This window comes from Fusarium graminearum, chromosome 4 (genome assembly GCF_000240135.3).
Source record: "Fusarium graminearum PH-1 chromosome 4, whole genome shotgun sequence".
Classification (NCBI taxonomy): Eukaryota; Fungi; Ascomycota; class Sordariomycetes; order Hypocreales; family Nectriaceae; genus Fusarium; species Fusarium graminearum.
Genome location: NC_026477.1, coordinates 3,079,336 through 3,098,479, shown reverse-complemented (window position 1 = coordinate 3,098,479; position 19,144 = coordinate 3,079,336). Strand labels below are relative to the sequence as shown.

Below are 19,144 nucleotides of genomic sequence, written 5' to 3'. Positions count from 1 at the left end.
GCGCGTTAGGTGTTTTCTGTTTGTAGCATCAGCTTATAATGAATTATCAAAATGCTAATGTGTTAAGTTCAAATACGCTGCACAGTTATTCCCATTCATCGTATTGCCGTTTGCGTTGAACTTTAATCAACCAACGTTTGTTAGTATGAAGCCATAATCAAGTCTGGCATGCGCACGTGACACCAAAACAACACGTATCCACGTTCATGCGAGCAATGAATGACACGGTCCACTGTAGGCGCCTCTAAGCGGGGCATCTAGGGGAGCTTATATGAGGCGCAGCGTAATTTACAGTGGCTCATACCCATACCTCGAGCTCCCTGACAGGATATGATCAGCCCGTATTAGTGCCATCTAATCCCGTCCCATCTCACCTTGGTAGCTACAACCTCCGGCTTCGTTGCCAAGTTGACGTCCAATTCCTCGGTCGCTTTGTTACTATACCACCCCCTTCGCGCTTCATTTACTGTCCCTTTTTACAACCTACTTCTAATTAACCTCTGTCACCATGGCCGGCCGTTTCGTACGGGCGTCCAAGTACCGTACGTACCGGCGCAAACTCAAGCGCAGGTCGCCAGAACCCAAATCCATTATGCTGACGTTACTCGCCAGGCCACGTCTTTGGAAAGTCCACGAGAAAGGAATTCTGCTACGACAACCTCCATATCAGTCGCAATGCTTGGGATACAAACTTGATCAAGGTGCGTCGTACTGCATTGCGGCGCGTGGTGCAATCAACCCATAATCTAGAGAGGACGGCGCGCTGATTTAAGGGGTGGTTGGGTTCGAATAGGTCAACCCTGAGTATCTCTCAGTCAATTGGGATGCTTCCGGTGGCGGCGCATTCGCTGTCATCCCTCTGAACGAGCGAGGAAAGGCTCCCGACCAGATCCCGCTGTTTCGCGGACACACTGCTGCTGTGCTCGATACCGACTGGTATGCATTCCCCTGGATGGCCCCTGACGTACGCAAGCGAGAGTACTGACAAGGACGAAAGGAACCCTTTCAACGACAACATTATCGCCTCTGCCTCCGACGATGGCAAGGTCTTTATCTGGGAGGTTCCCAAGGATTTCACGTTGCTCACCGACGCCGAGGAGATTGTTGATGTCACGCCCGTGAGCAAGCTCGCTGGTCACCCCAGGTCGGTTACATGTTAAACGAGCCGTGATCCCCCAAGATACTAACACCCGACAAGAAAGGTTGGACAGGTTCTTTTCAACCCCGCGGCCGAAAACATTCTCGCCTCCGCCTCGGGCGACTTCACCATCAAGCTCTGGGATGTAAACACCGGCCAGTCGCCTCTTACGCTCAAGCACAACGATATCGTCCAGAGTTTGACATGGAACGCCAGTGGAAGCATGCTCGCCACCACTTCGCGAGATAAGAAGATTCGTGTGTGGGATGTCCGACAGGAGAAGCCCGTCCACGAGGGCCCTGGCCACGGCGGTGCCAAGAACAGTCGCGCTGTCTGGCTGGGAGAGCACAACCGTTTCGCGACAACCGGTTTCTCACGCATGAGCGAACGACAAATAGCTCTCTGGGAGCCTGGCAGGACAGAGCCTATTGGCGGATTCACCATGCTCGACTCCATCTCCGGTGTCTGCATGCCTTTCTGGGGTATGCAAATCCTCTTTAACAACGTTCTGGTCGCGCCGAGACTAACACCTTATAGATGATGGTTCAAACTGCCTGTACCTTGCTGGCAAGGGGTAGGTGTTCGCTTCTATCCGTACTGAGACAATACTAACTTAGTGCAGTGACGGCAACATTCGATACTTTGAGTACGAGAATGACAAATTCGAGTTCCTCAGCGAGTACAAGTCGGTCGACCCCCAGCGCGGTATCGCTTTCATGCCCCGACGAGGCATTAACGTATGGTTTCCCAAGAGTCCAAATGTATGTGTTACGTTTACTAACAGATCTAGACTCATGAGAATGAGGTCATGAGAGTTTACAAGACCGTCAACGACGCTTACATTGAGCCCATCTCGTTCACTGTCCCACGACGTGCCGAGACCTTCCAGGCTGATATCTTTCCCCCTGCTGTTGGAACCAAGCCTGCCGCCACTGCTCAGGAGTGGTTCGATGGCAAGACTGCAGTTCCTAACAAGATTGACCTCGAGAGCGTCTACGACGGTACTGCGCCCAAAGAGATCGCATCCGACTACAAGGCTCCTGCTGCCCCCGCCCCTGTCGCCGAGAAGCCTGCTCCCAAGGAGGAACCCAAGAGGGAAGAGCCTAAGCCAGCCCCAGCTCTGCGATCTCCCCCTCCTACTATGAACGAGCAGAAGGGCTCAATTTCCGCCATGGCCTCCAGATACCAGGACAAGCATGAGGACGAGGAGGAAGACGATGATGCTTCAAGCTTTGAGGAGGTTTCGCGACCTGCTCAGCGCCAAGCTGCTCCTGCTGCCAAGTTTACGCCTCCTGCTCAGTCGCAGACGGCTTCTTCTTTCACCCCCGCAGTCGCGAAGCCTTCTTCTCCGGCCAAGACCCCTACTACTCCCGCATTCTCGGCCCCCGCAGCCTCTTCTTCCACTGCTCATATCACCAGCGACTCTTCCTTCGCTGAGATCAAGCAGCTGCTCGAGGGTCAGACCAAGCAGATCGGCCTCTTGACCGCCGAGGTTGAGGCGCTCAAGCGCAAGGTCAGCACTGGTTCTCAGGACCAGAGCGAGCGCATCCGACAGCTCGAGCTCGAGCTCGAGGAGGCAAGGTCCTAAGGATAGGACCACGGTTTACTCTGGGAACGTGTGTGGCGACCTCTTCCCCGGCGTTAGAAACTTCGGAGATGTGGGTGGATGGTTGCAGCGAATATGTGTATATAGATAGGGTATTTAAAAGATTGCGCTTTGATAGCCCATTTTATGTGTGCTTGTACTTGTGTCTGTGATTTTTGTATTATTTAACCGTATGAAATTACATATTCATACGTCAGCTTTGTCTCGTTAATCGTCTAGCGTGATGATATCAATCACAAGTTTACAATCCTTTAACATGAAGTCATTACGACGGCACGACAAAACACTTGGATATCAGATAATGTTCAATATGATCTGTAGATAATACAACTACTGATACGATACTGTGTAGATTGTGAGGGTCAAGATAAGGCGCAAGATGCTGAACTTACCCTGTACCACATGCGTATCAAAAACCATCTCGATATTGTAACCGTCTGTCTGCTATGTCGAGACTTGACATGTCTTTGATCTCACTGCATTCGAGTTCCATTCACCGCAACTACAGCTGTGTGACAAGCTGTAGTAGAAGTGTGATGTACTGCATACTTTCGTTTCAACATGCGCTTTCCCTGTGATGACCACACGGGATGTTTACCAAACCAAACGATAACTACGAAATACTGTTCCAATCAAGACTCAACTCAAAAATAGAAACATCGGATTTTTATACTAATGGGGTTCAAGCGCCATTGGAAACATGATCTGGTCTGTCAGCGGCGGCCAGGTTGCCAGCAAAGTGAGTGAGCAGCTACGAAACAAATTCATCAAGCTAATATTCAGTAAGCGCACACTGTGGCCATACCAGAGACCTCCTGATACTGAGTGCTTAATGGATCAAAGGGAACCCCGAACCATTGACGCTAATGTTCCTTGGTCTTCAACATGGTTCTCAAGTAGTGAACTCAATACAACCAACCTTCGATGCATCTGCCACGATGACCAGTCGGATGGAAGCAGAACAGTGGACTTCGCCATCAAGGAGTTTATGCTACTGCAGCCGGATTTCTCATCCAGGATGCTTTGATCGCTGAGCTGTTTCACAATAAAGGGTCCCGATGGGGGCATACGGTCCAGACTCGGACCCATGCTGAGTTCGAGAAGAGCTTTCTGGGAAGACTCAGCTGTGATCTTTTCTTGGTGGACCGTTGGGGCGGAATCACGATAGAGTGGCGTTCCAAAACGTCATGGTAGAAGCCGACTGAATACTTCATGGTGGTGTGCAGTGGCCTTGTTCTGCCTGTGACGATATGAAAAACACGAGCCAGCAACTTTGCCTCGAAACTGACATTCGGATCTAGATCATGACCGAATAAGAATCGAAAATAGCTGACGATCAAACATTCGAGTGAGCGAGGTGTTTGAGATATCCCGTCTGTTTGAATGAGGTTGCATCAGAAGATATCGATATACCGTATCTGGAAGACAGACATGGCCAGGTTCACCATAATAGTGTGCCAAGCAAGTGTGGTGAAACTATTCAGACCTTGCTGGCTTCGCCAAGGAACGCCAAAGAGGAATAGCCACTGCCCAACTTCCGCAAACACCATGACTCAAGCGAGGGTATCGTGGTTGACTGTGCATACGGAGCCGGTAGGGTTGTATCTGCAGGAACAAGTGGGCAACCAAGCCCCTGATACCCCGGAAACGAGAGTGTATGTAGTGACAAGTTTGATGGACAACTTTGCAAGTCACTCGCTTCAAACTCTTCTGGAAGAGCTGGTGGCTGGTTGTCGAGCGTTTCATGTCTCTGAAGCAGAGAGAGCAGGGACCATTCTACGATCTCGGCGGTGTGATATGATTGCAAAAGTCTCGCCTCAAACAACAATAGCTCTTGATGGATCCCACTGTAGGGTTCGGACAACCGACTCCATGGGTTAATCTAGGGCCGAGGCCAAAGTTGCCCAGCTTAATGACCTTAGATCTTGGTGATGGCGAATAGTTTAACACGGAACCCAACTTTGTTTCCCATCCGCGACAGGCACACTTCTGTAGGAAGGTGACAATACAGCAGGGCAGGAACGCGGGTTTGATCGCTGGCCGGGGGTCCGGTCTGTTTCAGGTCAGCAGAGTGTACGGGTCGAAATAAGGCACCAGATCTAAGTAAGGTTGGATGCAGAAGCTTCTCCCTTTGGCAGCTGAGCAGAAAGTCAGTGCAACTCACAGCTAAAGAAAGCACCCATATCGTTATTGTAGCATCGGAATGACAATCCCAATTAACAAGGCGGGCCTACTAGAGCAACACTGCAGGTGGACTAGTTAGTCGTTGACCGTGATATCTGTCGAACCCAGCAAGTAAGCAGCCTTCCGGAACCATACTGTAGGCTCCGTTCCGCCTACACTCTTGGCGTCGAGGAAACAGAATCGGTCCCTTTCTGGACCCCTGACCAAGAAACTCGGTTAGCGCTGCAATCGACGAGAAGGTCGATTGTGCCTGGCGGTGCCTGGCTGTACCTGACTTGGATGTGGTATCTCATTGACACTTGACAACCCTCGGTGAGCAAAAGCCCTAAGAATGGTCCACCGCCGGGTGATAACCCGATCGACGACCACTACCGAGTGGATGAATTTTTTGGTTGCTTCTATTTATGGTCTGTAACGACAACATCAGTCGTCAGAACCAAGATGAAGCATAAATGTGAGGTTGGGGTGAAATCCTGATACATCCAATCGAGCAACCGAGACGCATCTCAAACTGGGCCCCTTACGGGTCTTTGCCAGCCGCCGACAGGGAAGCTCCTCAGATGAGTGATTGGCTGATGTGAGATGCTCAACCTAAATTTGGACACATCCAACTTTTGAAACGCAAGCGTCGAGAGCTGAGTGGCAGCCCATCCGGTGGAGATCTTGGCTGTAAGTGGTGAGTGAGTACCTCAGAGCGTTGAGTCTGTGGTCAAGAACCGGGCCAGATGCGATGAGGCCCAGTCCTCCCTGATAGCAAGATTGGTGAGTTAAACGCTCATGTTGCCCCCCTTCCTCCCTTGTGCTGTGGTCCGACAGGGGGATATGTCGTAGTAATGTCAATGTGTGCAGCTTGGTTAGAGTCGGTATGGGCCTGGAGCAAGGTATCAACAACTCGTGTCACCCAGAACAACAACAAAACAATATCCAATCTGCAGAGACAGCTGGGGCTATGTCATTCAAGACTTGCTGCGGCCCGCAGCGGCGCGAATGAGAACATTCTCACGTGCGGTGGCACCTCCAGCAGTATAATTTTAAAATTACCCAGGGGTAACGCAGTCCACGAGAGTCAATGCTACCATGTTGCGTTCCAAATTTGTGATGGTGAAGTGAGTGTCTTGTTGCTGCCGAATAAGCTAAGTGTTGACCAGTCATAAACTCGTATTTATGAGAGCTCAATGAAGCAAATGCTACTGATTGGGAGCTCGGTTGGAGATAGCTCACAATCCCGGGCATGCAAGTACATATCTCCTCATGATCAGTCATGTTGAGAACAATGCTTATTATTACAATGACGTTGAATGCATCCAGGAGTTGACGGATCCGCCATGGAGCAAAGCAAAAAACTTTCGCTTGGAGCCTCGTACGCAGTAGCGAGTAGATATCTTCCTCATCTCCTGACCACACGGACAGATGAGTGATCATGAGGTGCAGGTACTGCTCATTATCATCCCCGTTAAGGACAGGGAAGTCACATAATGGCGTATGCATTTCTATTGTATCTCGGTGAAGCAGCACTTAGGTCCTCTATAGGCTAGAACCAGCCAAGCTCTTTCGAGAAGGTCGATTCCAGGTGATGATGGCCTTGCATGCCTACTGTACATATGTACGAATAGAGAAGGGCCTGAATAGTTGCGGTCCACAATCAACGGCCATGGTCCGCAAACTGGAAACCAAACACCAATGGAAACCCATGAAAACCCGGCTCGTAGTATTGTCCAATGAGTGCGTGAAATGTTTGCGATAATACTACGTATCTCACTAACTAGTCGCAAGACTGATTCGCGAGGCGACAGAATAGAGTGGCCCCAGCCTCTTTCCCTCCTCTTTCTTGGTTGAGAAACTGGGATATCAAACAATCCAATGTCATCGATGAAGGGGTGTGACGGTTTCAGATGTCTGGCATCATTGGTGCATAAGTCTTGAGACGAGGATGTGGTGTTTGATGCAGTCGTGCAGGCACGTTTCATCTTGACGAAAATGATGCCTTGACGCAGGCCTGGTAGGGATGTGTGAACAAGTGACCCTGTTTAGTTGGAAAAAACATCCTTGTTTTGCATTAGTCTGCAGAAATGGTCTGCGGAACCCACCGGCATTGTTGGCTAGAGCGGTGCTCACGGTTCGTGGATAGACTCAAAGAAGATGGCGCAAAGTGGTCAGCTTAGAGCGGGAATCAATTTATGATGGTGGGATCTTCGAGAGTCTGGGCGATTGTTTATCGGGCTGCCCTAGTCGTGGGCGCATCTCCCCGCTGGTCGGCTCTGGTTGTGAACCTAGTTTCAACGAACTAGACAGTGGCTTGAACAGAGTGATCCCCCCCAATATTGAGTAAAGGTAGTGAGTGTCTTGGTCAAAAGAATTGGCGAGAATCAAGACATTCCGTCCACTGCGCTCTGTATTTTGTGGTAGTACATGGCGTAGCACATTGTTGTTTCTCCACAGTAGATGGATAAAGTTTTTGTTACTCATGTAAGCTTGAATAATGAGTTCCATGTCGTGCATGCGAGGGCCATCAGTGATCAGCCAGCCGTACGTAACATGAACAGAGTAGCCTTGGTTGACGGAAAAGATGAACCTCAACTGCTTCAGCTGTGGCCGTTTGGAGAGATCAGAAGGGTGGACGGACCTCCATCTCGCTTCAGCTCATTTTCGTGCTATGCCAGGTGGTAATTAAACTCCCGCATATCCGTATGGCTTGGAAACATCTTCGTCAACCCCTTTTTAGTGATCAAGGAACAAACTTAATTTGTCTATTATTACTTGAATTCGTGCTGTACTTCAGACTGTCCGCTCGCGTCGTAACCAGCCAGCTTCGGCAGTAAATGCGGTGGCCTGGCGATATTCGACATCGCAGTCATTAAGACAGAACTCGAGCGATCCATGACAATTGACCGCCAGACTATAGCGCATAGTATAAGAGTGATCTCCGAGAATGGGTCTTGGGATCTTGATGGAAATTACGACCTCGCACTGGCACAAGCCACAATATCTCGTTGGTATTTGCGAGAAACCCTGACTTTAAAGTTGCATAGAAAACAATAATAATCATCAAATATGGTCGGCCGAAGACGCTAATATCGATTACTGGCTCGGCCTATTCTGACTAGCAGCAGTTGCTAATCTCTGAAAAACCCACTCCTCCGGTGTGCGGTATGGGTGATAAATGCCCCGAATTAGTTGAGCTATTGAGTTCGACATGCAATGCTGTTGGTTGAGAGAAATGCAAAGTCAGGTAACCCTTGGGTTTGCTGGTCATATTTGACAGGTCTATCGATCGAATCTCAGAGCTGGCAGCGGATTCAATGCTGGTGGTCTGGAGATTGGCTCCTAAATTTTCAATACAGGCCTCTGAGAGTTCTGAGAACCAATTGTTGGGCTGAGACAACCGGGCACGGCGCGGGCAGTCTGTGAGTGACTTGTGTTTTATGTTTCAGGTTCCATTTATTCTCAAAATCATCATCTCTGCAAGATAATGGCTGAGAGACAGCAATCAAAGACAAGAATGAGGACCGTTACCCACGTTGCTTATTAGCTGCAAATGTAACTCTGGATTTGTTTCCGCGACCCTTGTCGATCTCTTCGGCCTCGACCCTATTCAGTAAATGTTGTCCGACGCGGAAGGGAGCGTAGATTGTTTGAAGCAGGGGCGTGGAACCAACCTATCGATTTCGTGGTAGTAATACAAACAGTCCTGTACATGGTAGTAAACAAGGGAGCCAGTGACAAAGACACTGGTTGGGCGTTGTTGATGTCCATATCAATTGGCTCATTCATTCTGAGCTGCCAGGGAACCGATGTGGTTTCTCTTGATAGAGAGTCAACGCCCGTCCATTACGCTCGACTACTATGTACGGGCGAGAGTTCGTTGAGCAAAAGCCACTCAGACTGAGTTTCTGAACGCCTTCCGTGCACCGATATGCTGGTGATATCAAAGCAAAATTGGCTTGGACACACTAATAACTAGCACAAGCCCACTTTTCGACATGAATTGTTCAGTGAGCATGGTTGTGAAGGTACTATGTCGAGTCAACGTGTAAGATCTTCTTCATCTGACTTTGACTGGGCGGCACTGTCAAGTGTGGCACTGTACTGCACCGTATCGTCTTGATGTTTCGTGCTTCCTCCTCCAGCCATAGTAAAATGGCCTGTTGTTTGACCAGCTAGGGGTTTTGCAGCCCTGGAAAGAGCATAGAACAAACGTTTTAAGGCGACGGTGAGAGTGGAGTGTCAGGGACGAGGGTGAAAGTCAAAGAATCTATAGAACATCACAAATAATGACATGGAGCAGAGGACTATCAAAGGACGATCTATGACTTCCTGGTGTTTGCATGACACCCGGGGAGAGAAAGAAAGAGTCAGCCACACTGTACCTTCCCAAGCGTGGAAAAACAGAAAGCCTCCACTGAACATTCTTGATTGGCACGATGTTACTTTCTCTTACTGCAGCCCCGCTACTCCCGTTGTTGACGAGCAAGTCCACTCCACCTAGGCCTTCCTAAAAGCACCGTGCGTGGTATGTGGCTGCTCTCCCGCCCTCGCAACGCCGTCGCTCGCTTTTCTCAGGCTGGCGCGTGCTCTAGAAGTCCAATCCCAACCTAATTGGAACCCACCCATCTCCATAGGCCTGCACCTGCCATCCATGCCAGGTACTTGCCCTTAGGTTACCTTCCTTGTCTTTTCCTTTTCATGGATGAGTGGGAACGACATGGCATGGCCGGGGTTCTCCTTCCACCTCTTGTCTCTCAACTCACTTGCTTTGCCTAACCTTGTTCTTGCCCGTCTGTCGGCGCGACCCTACACATACGCTTGCTCTTTCCACACCAGCACCTCATTAAACCCCCGTATATCCTCGCTCACCCACCCGTTCAGATTTCCCTTCTGAAATCTTTTCCTCTCGTCGTTTTGTTTTCCCTTCACTTTCCTCTCCCTCTCCCCCTCCTCCCTCGCTCCTCGCTCCACACTCCCCGGTCTCATCCCGGACTCGCTCTCAAAATCGTTTCTCTTCCCATTTCAATAGAAGCCGTCTTCACCCCCGACGTCTCAAGTTCATCATCAACGCGCCGCTTCCTTCCTTCGTTTCCACCCACGAAGCCGCTTGATGAACATTGCCCATCGGCTCTGTTGATCTGTTTTCGCTTCTTGCTTTCTACTCTTTGCTTATAGCTTTAATCTGGCTCGATTGCTATCGCCTTCGAACCCCACACCATCGCCAACGCCTTGACGGTTGCTACTCTACACGCCTCAGCTGCATTCGCTTGACGCGGTTGCTGAGTCTCGAATCGTTTCGCGCAGCGATTCCATTATTCCGGGCTGGTCTCGAATTTTGGTCAATAAGCATCATTCCAACCATCTTTATTCACTCGGACTCAGGCTGCGCCTCGACCATTTCATTTCAATCAACGAAACTCAGTTGCTCTCAACTGCTCAATTCAGAACCTCTGGTTGCGATTATCCAGACACTTCGGCTCGCCTCGACAACCATCTTCGGCCGTCGAGCGCCATCAAATAGACTGACCAACCACGGTCACGTCACGGATTACTTTCACAACGCCACAAGATGTATTCGCAACACTCCGCAATGGCGCCTCAGAAGCCCGAAACATTCATGTTGAGCACTGAGGCCCAGCAAGCTCTCCCTCATGATGCCCAGGTCGCTCTGCAGCAAGTCGACAACTTGAAGTACTTCCTGATCTCTGCCCCTGTTGACTGGCAACCCGACCAGTACATTCGCCGATTCCTGCTGCCCACAGGTGAATATGTCTCATGCATTCTCTGGAACAACCTCTTCCACATTTCTGGCACCGACATCGTGCGATGCTTGTCCTTCCGATTCCAGGCTTTCGGCCGACCTGTCAAGAACTCGAAGAAATTCGAGGAGGGTATCTTCTCTGACTTGCGGAACCTCAAGTCTGGAACTGATGCTTCTTTGGAGGAGCCCAAGAGCGCCTTCCTCGACTTCCTTTACAAGAACAACTGCATCCGAACTCAGAAGAAGCAAAAAGTCTTTTACTGGTACAGCGTCCCCCATGATCGCCTGTTCCTTGACGCGCTGGAACGCGACCTCAAGCGAGAGAAGATGGGCCAGGAAGCCACCACTGTTGCTGTCAGCGAACCAGCACTGTCTTTCCAGTACGACTCGTCTCAGTCGCTCTACGAGCAACTGACAAAGGCTCAACAAGCCAACTCATCATCCTTCAGCGCCCAGCAATCTGCTTTCTCCCAGAGTCAGTCCACATCTCCCGTCATGCGAGCGATGGACTCGATGCCTCCTCCCCCGACAATGATGCCCCAGTCCATGCCCCCTTTGGCGGAGGGGATGGACGCAATGGTACCTTATGGAACGATGGCGGTGCCTCACCCGATGCACCAAGCTGTCCCCGTCAAGAGGGAACCTGATTTCACCCGTGTTCAGTACAACCAGAACGGTATCCCTATCACAACAGGCCACCAGCGCCACGCTTCAATGCCCGCATATGCTCTCGAGTACTCACCCGCCCCATCATTTGTCTCCTCACAGTACGAAGACTACAGCAACCGAGGAATTTCTTTTGAACCCATCACACCTCCGCAACAGGCGTTGGGTATCTCTGCTGAACCTGCGTACATCGCCAACGAGGAGACCGGCCTGTACTCCGCCATCCCAGATCATATGGCTAGCATGAACGGACTCAATGGCATGGTTCAACTCCCTCCATCCAACTTGGCTGGCCCCCAGTTCTCTCGTCCCTATGGTACAAACAACGTCTACTCTGTGATCGAAGGTTCGCCGACATATAAGCAGAGAAGACGGCGTTCATCCATCCCCCCATCTATGTCGGCGATCGCACCCCCAACTGCCCCTTCTCACCCAGCACACTCGCATGTTCGTCGGCCCTCAGATCTCAGACGATCTGTCTCCGCTTCTGTTGGTCCCGTTGCCGAAGGTGATGAGTCTGCAGACAACTCACCTCCCGGACTATCTTACAGCACCTCTGGCATGTCAATGAATAGCCACCACCAGAACATGTCCCGACACGGAACGCCATTGTCTACCGTGGAAGGAAGCCCCGCCACCAATTCTATGGGTCTCCATCAGGATTTCTCTCATCTCGCTGGTGATGAATACAACGGCGACGGCTCAATGAGCGAGCAGCGACGATCTGCACCTGCCTCCAACGGTGCTGTCCGACGTGCCCGTTCCGCTACTGTGATGGAAGTTGGCCCTTATCCCCAGAAGTCTCACTCTTGCCCCATTCCTACCTGTGGCCGCCTCTTCAAGCGTTTAGAACATCTTAAGCGGTAAGAATTCATTCCAGTCACAATGCATCTCATCGATACTGATCTATTTCCCAGACACGTTCGAACACACACACAAGAGAGACCCTATGTTTGCCCTCACTGTAGCAAGGCCTTCTCACGATCTGACAATTTGGCACAGTACGTTTTGTTATTCATCCTTTGATCCATACCCACTAACAACGCTTCCAGACACAAGCGCACACATGGTCGCGAAGACGGCGGGGACGGTTCACTACACATGTCTGGTGATGAAGAGGAGGACTTCTCCGGTGACGACCATCTTGGCTCATTGGAAGAGGCTTCTCCTCACTCTGACAGCGCATACGTGACCGGCTCCCTGAACGCTGCCGCTCATGGCTCGACTCCTCCCTCAAGCAACGCACCCACACAATCCTTCAACAGTCTCGAAACCCTTAGCATGCCCATGACAATGAGCCAACCGGCTGCTATCAACGCTAGTGGCATGATGTAACGGTTGAATTATGTACGACTTTTGTCATTTTATTTGCATACAGATCATGACTACAAGGGATTTACGGCTTGAATTTTTGGTGGCAATTTGCAACGGTATTTGCGTGCAACTCAGCTTGACTTTCCTATGTTCATATTTTACTACAATTTTTTTTTTTTTTTGGTTGGAAGCGCTCATCGGTGGTCCAAAATATGGCTTTGATAGACCCACGCTGTGATAGCGGGGACAAGCTTCCGATAAAGGCCTGTGAGCATCATGAAGACAGCATTATGTCGAGGAGTATCAAAGGATGCATCTATATATAAATAGTTGCCGTTCTTTGATGATTGTTAGAGTATTTAGATATCCTGTGTGGAAGCCAACGCTAGTGATCGAAAGTGATCCGAAGCTTGGCAATTAGAAGAAAAACTTGTATGATTTACACGCTACCCAAATCTTTGTGTGATACCAGATGGTGAAATGCCAATGCACCTCATTGCTGTACTAGGACATGAATATACTCCGTGAGATAGTGGACTTATCGCCTTCCCCGTCTGCCAAACGTATCTCTTGTTCCCTCTATGCCCTTGATGTCTTTATCACTGAGACGTAACTCAGCTCCTCTGAGTCTGCCGATGCCGGGTCGATCGACTGCCATGTCTCTTCTCCGGTCTTGACGTCCTTTCTTTTTACCAGTTTCCCTTTCAAGGATAATACCGTTCTCCTTAGCCTCTCTTCGACGTTTGGTTTCTCGCGCCTCCGCTGCAGCCACAATCCCTTTGCGCATGTTCATAGGCATCTTCTCCTGTTTATGAATAGATACCTTGGATCCTAGGGCCTGAACACGCATGTCTGTAGCCTTCTGACGAGTACGGCCAGCCGCGAACGTCTTTGGTGTAACGGTTGTGCCAGAAGCTGAGATAGTGGGGGCGAGGAGGTGTGATTCTGCGATAAGTCGACGAAGTTCAAGATCTTGTGCGAGTAGAGAGGGTGCGTCTTCAGGGAGGTCGTTCGGTGAGGATGGGGTAGCTGCAGGTGTTGGTTCGGATTTGGTGAATGTTTGGTCTGGAGGGCGTGATGACTGGTGATGTATGTCAGTTTTATATCTCGTAAATCCTACGGAGGGTATTATTACCATAAAGGCCTTTAGTTCTCGTTTGGACATTGTGGCTGTCGCTGTTGGTTGCTTTCCAGAGTGGTCCACGACTTCTATCACTCGAGGCTGCTCTTCCTCTTCCTCCTCACTTGAGTCGCCGCCGGAGAGGCCACCCCATTCACCTTCGTCCTCGTTGTCACTACCGTCGTTACTATCGCTGTCGCTTCCTTCGACATCATCGTCTTCGTCGCTTTCATCGTCATGTTTTGTCTTCTTTGAGCTGGATTTGGGTTCCTTCGCATCGGGCAATGGTGCGAACTGCGCTTCGAAATGTCGACGGAAGATGGCAGCGGCATCTTCTTCGGAGATTGCAGGCTTGGAATCAGCCTTGCGCTTGCCTAGGATAGCCATAGCAGGCGGATTTGATTTGTAGAGCGTTGTTAGGACGAGAGGATGGGTGATGATGTTGATTGTAAATTTTTTGTTATGCTTTTCAGCCTTGCATTTTTCTACAAGGCTGCCCCACCATGCGATTCACATGGCAGTGATTGATAGCTTTGAGCAACGTCGATACTGTTATTTATAATTTTTATGCCATTATCCAAGATCTTGAAAGTATATTTAGAGTGATTGAGATACAAATTGCATCATTTTATAACATCTGATTGAATCTGGTATGGCAACCCTGCAAGGCATACCTTGTTTCCTCTCGAATCTATTGATCAAATATTCAACCCATGGTATCATACCCGTAACGCCAGTAAGGAACAAAACCTAAACTTTTCCAGCCAGCCTCGCCCGTCTTGAATCTTCGTCTCTCATTGCTTCGCTCTTCGCTAAGAAGTCTTCCCTTGCCATGTAAGAATCCTTGGACTTGCCAGCCAGCGCCAACTCGTCCTTGATACCCTCCTTGTCCACATAACCAGCCCAATCCATGCGACTCTTGTCCACAACATTGAGTTTCTTGGCCTGGACCTCCTTGCCAGCCTTGATTCGTGCGGCCATTCCTAGATTCAGGTCTGATCGCTGGGGCATGAGGTCCACCTGAGGCTCAAAAGCCGATCTGAAAGCTTTCCTTGTAGCACGCTTTTCGGGGCCCTCTGTTGGAGGGACATCGCCCTGCGAGGCAAGGTAGAGCTTTGCCTCAGCTGAGTCGCGCGCAACAAGCTTTTCCTCTGTGTGTACCCGACCAGCGAAGTTGTATGTTCGCTTGATGCGTATCATCGCTGAGGCATCATCTGAATCAGTCGAGCCCGCGGCTTGCACGGCTGACGCTACTTTCTTGTTCGTGGGATCGGTGTTTGTATCTGTGTCGGTGGGTTCGTCGACCTTGGTCCCGGGAACGGGCGTCTTGGATATCATTTGCGCCCACAGCGCATCGACGTCGATTGTGACCGGCTCATTGTTGGTAGCATACTTGCGTTCCTCTTTTCTACGACCTTAAGTTAGTGCGATCACTGAGAATAATGCACAATACAAACTTACTCTGCGGCGCGCTGTCTCCGGGTCTTGATCAAACCACCCTCACCACCGTCTTCGTCTTCGTTCACTCCTCTTGTCTGTGTCTTTTTACGGCGCTTCTCGCCCCTTTTTATGATCGCCTCGTCACCAGAGTTATCGTACCCTGCATCAGCAGCGCCTTCGTCGGCTGCAGGGCGACTCCGTTTGTTAGTTGATTTGTCGCCATCATCCTTCTCATCCTCTACATCAGATTGATCGGAAGCTTGATTGGGCGCATCGTCTGGAGCAAAGTCGGAGTCTTCCGACGATGCATATTGCTCGTCTTCGTCTAATAGCGGATCAGGTGGCATTTTTGCGTCGTAAGAAGATGTTGAAAGTACGCGCCTAGAGAACCAGTCGCGTAAACTACAATTGAACTTAACGGTGTCAGTATGGATGTGTCGCTAATCGGAAAGCGGGCCAAGCTGAGCAACCAATCGGCTACTTACATCTGTATCGTATCACAACAATTGTCAGGAACAAGTAGGCGCACGAGACCAGTAAAGTGAATTATATAATAAATAGAATATCAAATCATGCCACTAAGATACTTACTTAGCGATAGTTAGGTATATGGAGAAGAAGTACGAGGGTCATGTGTGATACTTTTTAGGTTGCAGCGGGCTACTAGGATCGCTGCCTCATCTGCTCATATCGGTATTCCACCAGGAAGCTTTCAACAGTGACCATACATTTGACTCGATACATTAGGGAGAAAGACAAAGTTAATACTTAAAATCAGTCCATGTAGTCTAAAGTGTCCCCATTATAGGTAATTGCTGTGCAATGGGTTACTGGCGATAATTTGTGCCGTACAAGCAACCGGGTCGCTCGGTTTTGTACGCCAATGTATTGTGATTAGGCCAAACCGTTTAGACTCAAAGGTGATTACAGAGTTACTTACATGGATGGAAAAGAAGGACGTAGATCCATGTAAGAGACATGTCTGATGATCTATTTCCAACTCCACCTGGCGGTGTAAAGGACGTTCAAGTTCACGACCACACTTCACGATACGTAGCATTTGAGACATTGCAAACCTTGACAAGATGCAAAACCATTCGACGTAGCGCCATGTTACAGGCGATCAATGTGTTCGAGAAAAGTAAATAGATAGAACAAGCCATTGATTCAATTGAGGCCATGTCACTTGAATGGGCAACAAAACACAAATATCCATTCAATCCATGCCAACTGCCTCAACGTGAGCTAATAAAAGAACCGGGGCGGTGGACAAACCCAACTGGCACCGCCCAAAGCCAAGCTGCTCAAACAGACCAGACCAGACCACAGTCACCACACAGACAGACCGCCCGCATGCCTGCCCTGCCTGTTTGCTGCCACTCTCATTGATAAACCTTTCCCACCCTTCCTCTCCCCACCTAACCTTTTACTTTCTTCTACACTTTGGCGACCTGCGATCGAACAATTCGCCATGAGTTCCGACGACGATTTCGAGATTGAGGTGCCCGACCTGGCGGCAGACGATCCTATGAGAGCATTTCTACCCACATCTTTTGGAAAGAAGTCAAAAGAAGCCGATATCGCTGCCCAATTCGACAGAAGTCGCAGGACAGTGACCAGTACGGCCCCGGAAGCCAGCGGTGGACAAGCCCAGGGACCCAAGAAGAAGGGTAATTCGAGCGACGATTCCGACAGCGACGATAGCGACGATTCCGATGACGAAGACGAATTTCCTGTATCGCACGAGCTTGTTCTCAAAACTCACGAACGTGCTGTAACTACCGTTTCGCTCGATCCTGCAGGAGGACGTTTAGCAACTGCTTCTACAGACTGCACCGTTAAGCTGCACGATTTCGCCTCCATGACTCCCACCACCCTGAGAGCTTTCCGCTCAGTCGATCCATATGAACAAAAAGCGTCCTCTGCAAGCTCTGAAGCGCATCCCGTCCACCGCATCGAGTTCAACCCGCATGCTGGAGGCGTTTTCCTCTGCGTCTCCGCGCACCCCCAAGCGAAGATCATGTCTCGGGATGGTGACATTGTTACAGAATTCGTAAAGGGAGATATGTATCTTCGTGACATGCACAATACTAAGGGCCACATTTCCGAAATCACAACTGGAACATGGCACCCTACTGACAAGAATTTATGTATTACTGCTGGCACCGACAGCACATTGAGAATCTGGGATGTCAACAACAAGCGATCCCAGAAGGATGTTATCGTCTTCAAATCCAAGGCTGCTGGCTCCGCGGGCCGCACCAAGATGACCGCGGTCGCATGGGGGTCTTCAGCCCAAGGTGGTAGCAATGTGCTTGTCGCATCAGCTCTTGATGGCTCGCTAGTCATGTATAGTGGCAACAGTCCTTTCTCACGACCCGCAGGAGAGATTCGCGACGCCCACAAGCCCCAGACTTGGACCAGCGGTATCGACATATCATCAGACGGTCGCATGGTAGTCACGAGAGGAGGCGACGACTTGATTAAACTATGGGATACACGCAAATTCACCAAGCCTCTCGTCACGGTGTCGCACACATCAACCTCGGACCACTACTCAACAAGCAACATCAAATATGCGCCAAACTCGACAAGTATCATCACAGGCTCCATTACGGGTCACCTCCATATTCTGAACCCCGGCAATCTGCGCGCGGAACACGTCACTCCAATAACGCCTGGGTCACCACTTATCACAGTTGATTGGCACCCAAAGATTAATCAAATTATCACAGGTTCAGCTAATGCCGAAACCCACGTTTTGTACAACCCACAGATGTCGAACAAGGGAGCTGTAGATGTCATGTCGCGAGCACCAAAGAAACGCCATATCGACGACAATCCGGAATTGACCATGGACCAGTCAGTCGGTGTGTCTGGCGACGCCATCATGGTACCAGGCGCTACAGGAGGCTCGAGGAAAGCCGGTGTTACGGTATCTGGCCGATCCAAGGATCCTCGACGCCCGTACATGCCTCAACAAACTCCGTTACAGAAGAACGCACCCGACGAGAAATCTATCGCAGAAAATATCCCTCTTGCGCGCATGCTACACGAAGACCCTCGAGAAGCTTTGCTGAAGTACGCAGACAAGGCTCAGAAAGACCCAATGTTCATCAAAGCTTGGAGCAAGACGCAGCCTGAAACCCAGTATGCGGAGCTCAGCGACGAAGAAGACGGCCCTGACAAGAAGAGGCTCAAGAGGTGAGAGCACTAACAGTCGTTGGGAGACGCCATGGGGTTTAACAAGGTTTCTGGGATTCGAAAAATCCAGACTAAAGGCCCATAAGAGCATCCCTAGCTGATTGTAACACTGCCATGTCTCTGTCATTCCATCAGAGTATCGAGCCGCAGGGGCGCCCCAAACACCAAATTACGGATGTCCAAACCATTTTCTAGACTGAAGCAAGCGACACCATTCAAGTACAGGTGTTTATTCGCTATTTCGGTCTCGCATTGTTGCACTCCAAAAACGCCTATTCTGAGAGCATCCCATGGGGCGTTCAAGGGTATCACGTGCATGTAATTTTAGTCAACCAACCAGGAAAGCGTACTCTTGATTACTTAATACAAATCCGTGACTGCCTCAGGCGCCTATGCATAAAACTCAGTCGCGGTCGCCTTTTGCAGGGGGGTCGTGCTGAAAAATACTGTGAGGGAGCGACTCAGAACTGCACCAACCGTCACGCCGCATCTTGTCCAGCTGTGCCTTCACCACTCCCCATCATCAACCGGCCAGCGCGCGCATCCAAAAAATCGCCAGGGCCATTTCAAACCATCGGCTCTCATCTCGAGAAACCACCAAATCCGTGTTGCACGCGATTTGCACACAACTTTGGTCTTTTGTACCGGTTCCCAACGCGCCGTGTTGCCACATCGCATACTTTTCCTTCAATACTCAACCTTTCTTTGGAACTTGGAGTGTCCATC

The 19,144-nt window shown here is 50.1% G+C and overlaps 7 protein-coding genes across 7 annotated transcripts; 4 read left to right on the top strand and 3 right to left on the bottom strand.

The window, feature by feature from the left end:
- Positions 1-401: 401 nt before the first annotated feature.
- Positions 402-2,866, top strand: FGSG_13118 (uncharacterized protein). The gene is made up of 8 exons (XM_011328757.1): positions 402-542; positions 613-701; positions 794-936; positions 998-1,144; positions 1,199-1,620; positions 1,676-1,712; positions 1,761-1,875; positions 1,929-2,866. Exons 1-8 carry the CDS (start codon positions 509-511, stop codon positions 2,724-2,726), a joined length of 1,785 nt encoding a protein of 594 aa, XP_011327059.1. The 5' UTR covers positions 402-508; the 3' UTR covers positions 2,727-2,866.
- A 578-nt stretch (positions 2,867-3,444) lies between these two features.
- FGSG_13117 (uncharacterized protein) lies at positions 3,445-3,771 on the top strand (the record flags this gene model as incomplete). The annotated part of the gene is made up of 1 exon (XM_011328756.1): positions 3,445-3,771. The coding sequence occupies one exon, from the start codon at positions 3,445-3,447 to the stop codon at positions 3,769-3,771; it is 327 nt and encodes a 108-aa protein (XP_011327058.1).
- A 3,332-nt stretch (positions 3,772-7,103) lies between these two features.
- FGSG_13116 (uncharacterized protein) lies at positions 7,104-7,557 on the bottom strand (the record flags this gene model as incomplete). The annotated part of the gene is made up of 2 exons (XM_011328755.1): positions 7,104-7,514; positions 7,552-7,557. 2 exons carry the CDS (start codon positions 7,555-7,557, stop codon positions 7,104-7,106), a joined length of 417 nt encoding a protein of 138 aa, XP_011327057.1.
- Positions 7,558-9,772: 2,215 nt separating this feature from the next.
- On the top strand, positions 9,773-13,095 carry FGSG_07310 (transcription factor steA). Its single transcript, XM_011328754.1, has 3 exons — positions 9,773-12,203; positions 12,258-12,341; positions 12,393-13,095. Exons 1-3 carry the CDS (start codon positions 10,483-10,485, stop codon positions 12,673-12,675), a joined length of 2,088 nt encoding a protein of 695 aa, XP_011327056.1. The 5' UTR covers positions 9,773-10,482; the 3' UTR covers positions 12,676-13,095.
- Positions 13,096-13,192: 97 nt separating this feature from the next.
- Positions 13,193-14,161, bottom strand: FGSG_07309 (uncharacterized protein; the record flags this gene model as incomplete). The annotated part of the gene is made up of 1 exon (XM_011328753.1): positions 13,193-14,161. One exon carries the CDS (start codon positions 14,159-14,161, stop codon positions 13,193-13,195), a length of 969 nt encoding a protein of 322 aa, XP_011327055.1.
- Positions 14,162-14,415: 254 nt separating this feature from the next.
- FGSG_07308 (SWR1-complex protein 5) lies at positions 14,416-15,561 on the bottom strand (the record flags this gene model as incomplete). Its single annotated transcript, XM_011328752.1, has 2 exons — positions 14,416-15,182; positions 15,236-15,561. The coding sequence occupies 2 exons, from the start codon at positions 15,559-15,561 to the stop codon at positions 14,525-14,527; spliced, it is 984 nt and encodes a 327-aa protein (XP_011327054.1). The 3' UTR covers positions 14,416-14,524.
- A 1,124-nt stretch (positions 15,562-16,685) lies between these two features.
- FGSG_07307 (uncharacterized protein) lies at positions 16,686-18,422 on the top strand (the record flags this gene model as incomplete). The annotated part of the gene is made up of 1 exon (XM_011328751.1): positions 16,686-18,422. One exon carries the CDS (start codon positions 16,686-16,688, stop codon positions 18,420-18,422), a length of 1,737 nt encoding a protein of 578 aa, XP_011327053.1.
- Between the last annotated feature and the right edge of the window lie 722 nt (positions 18,423-19,144).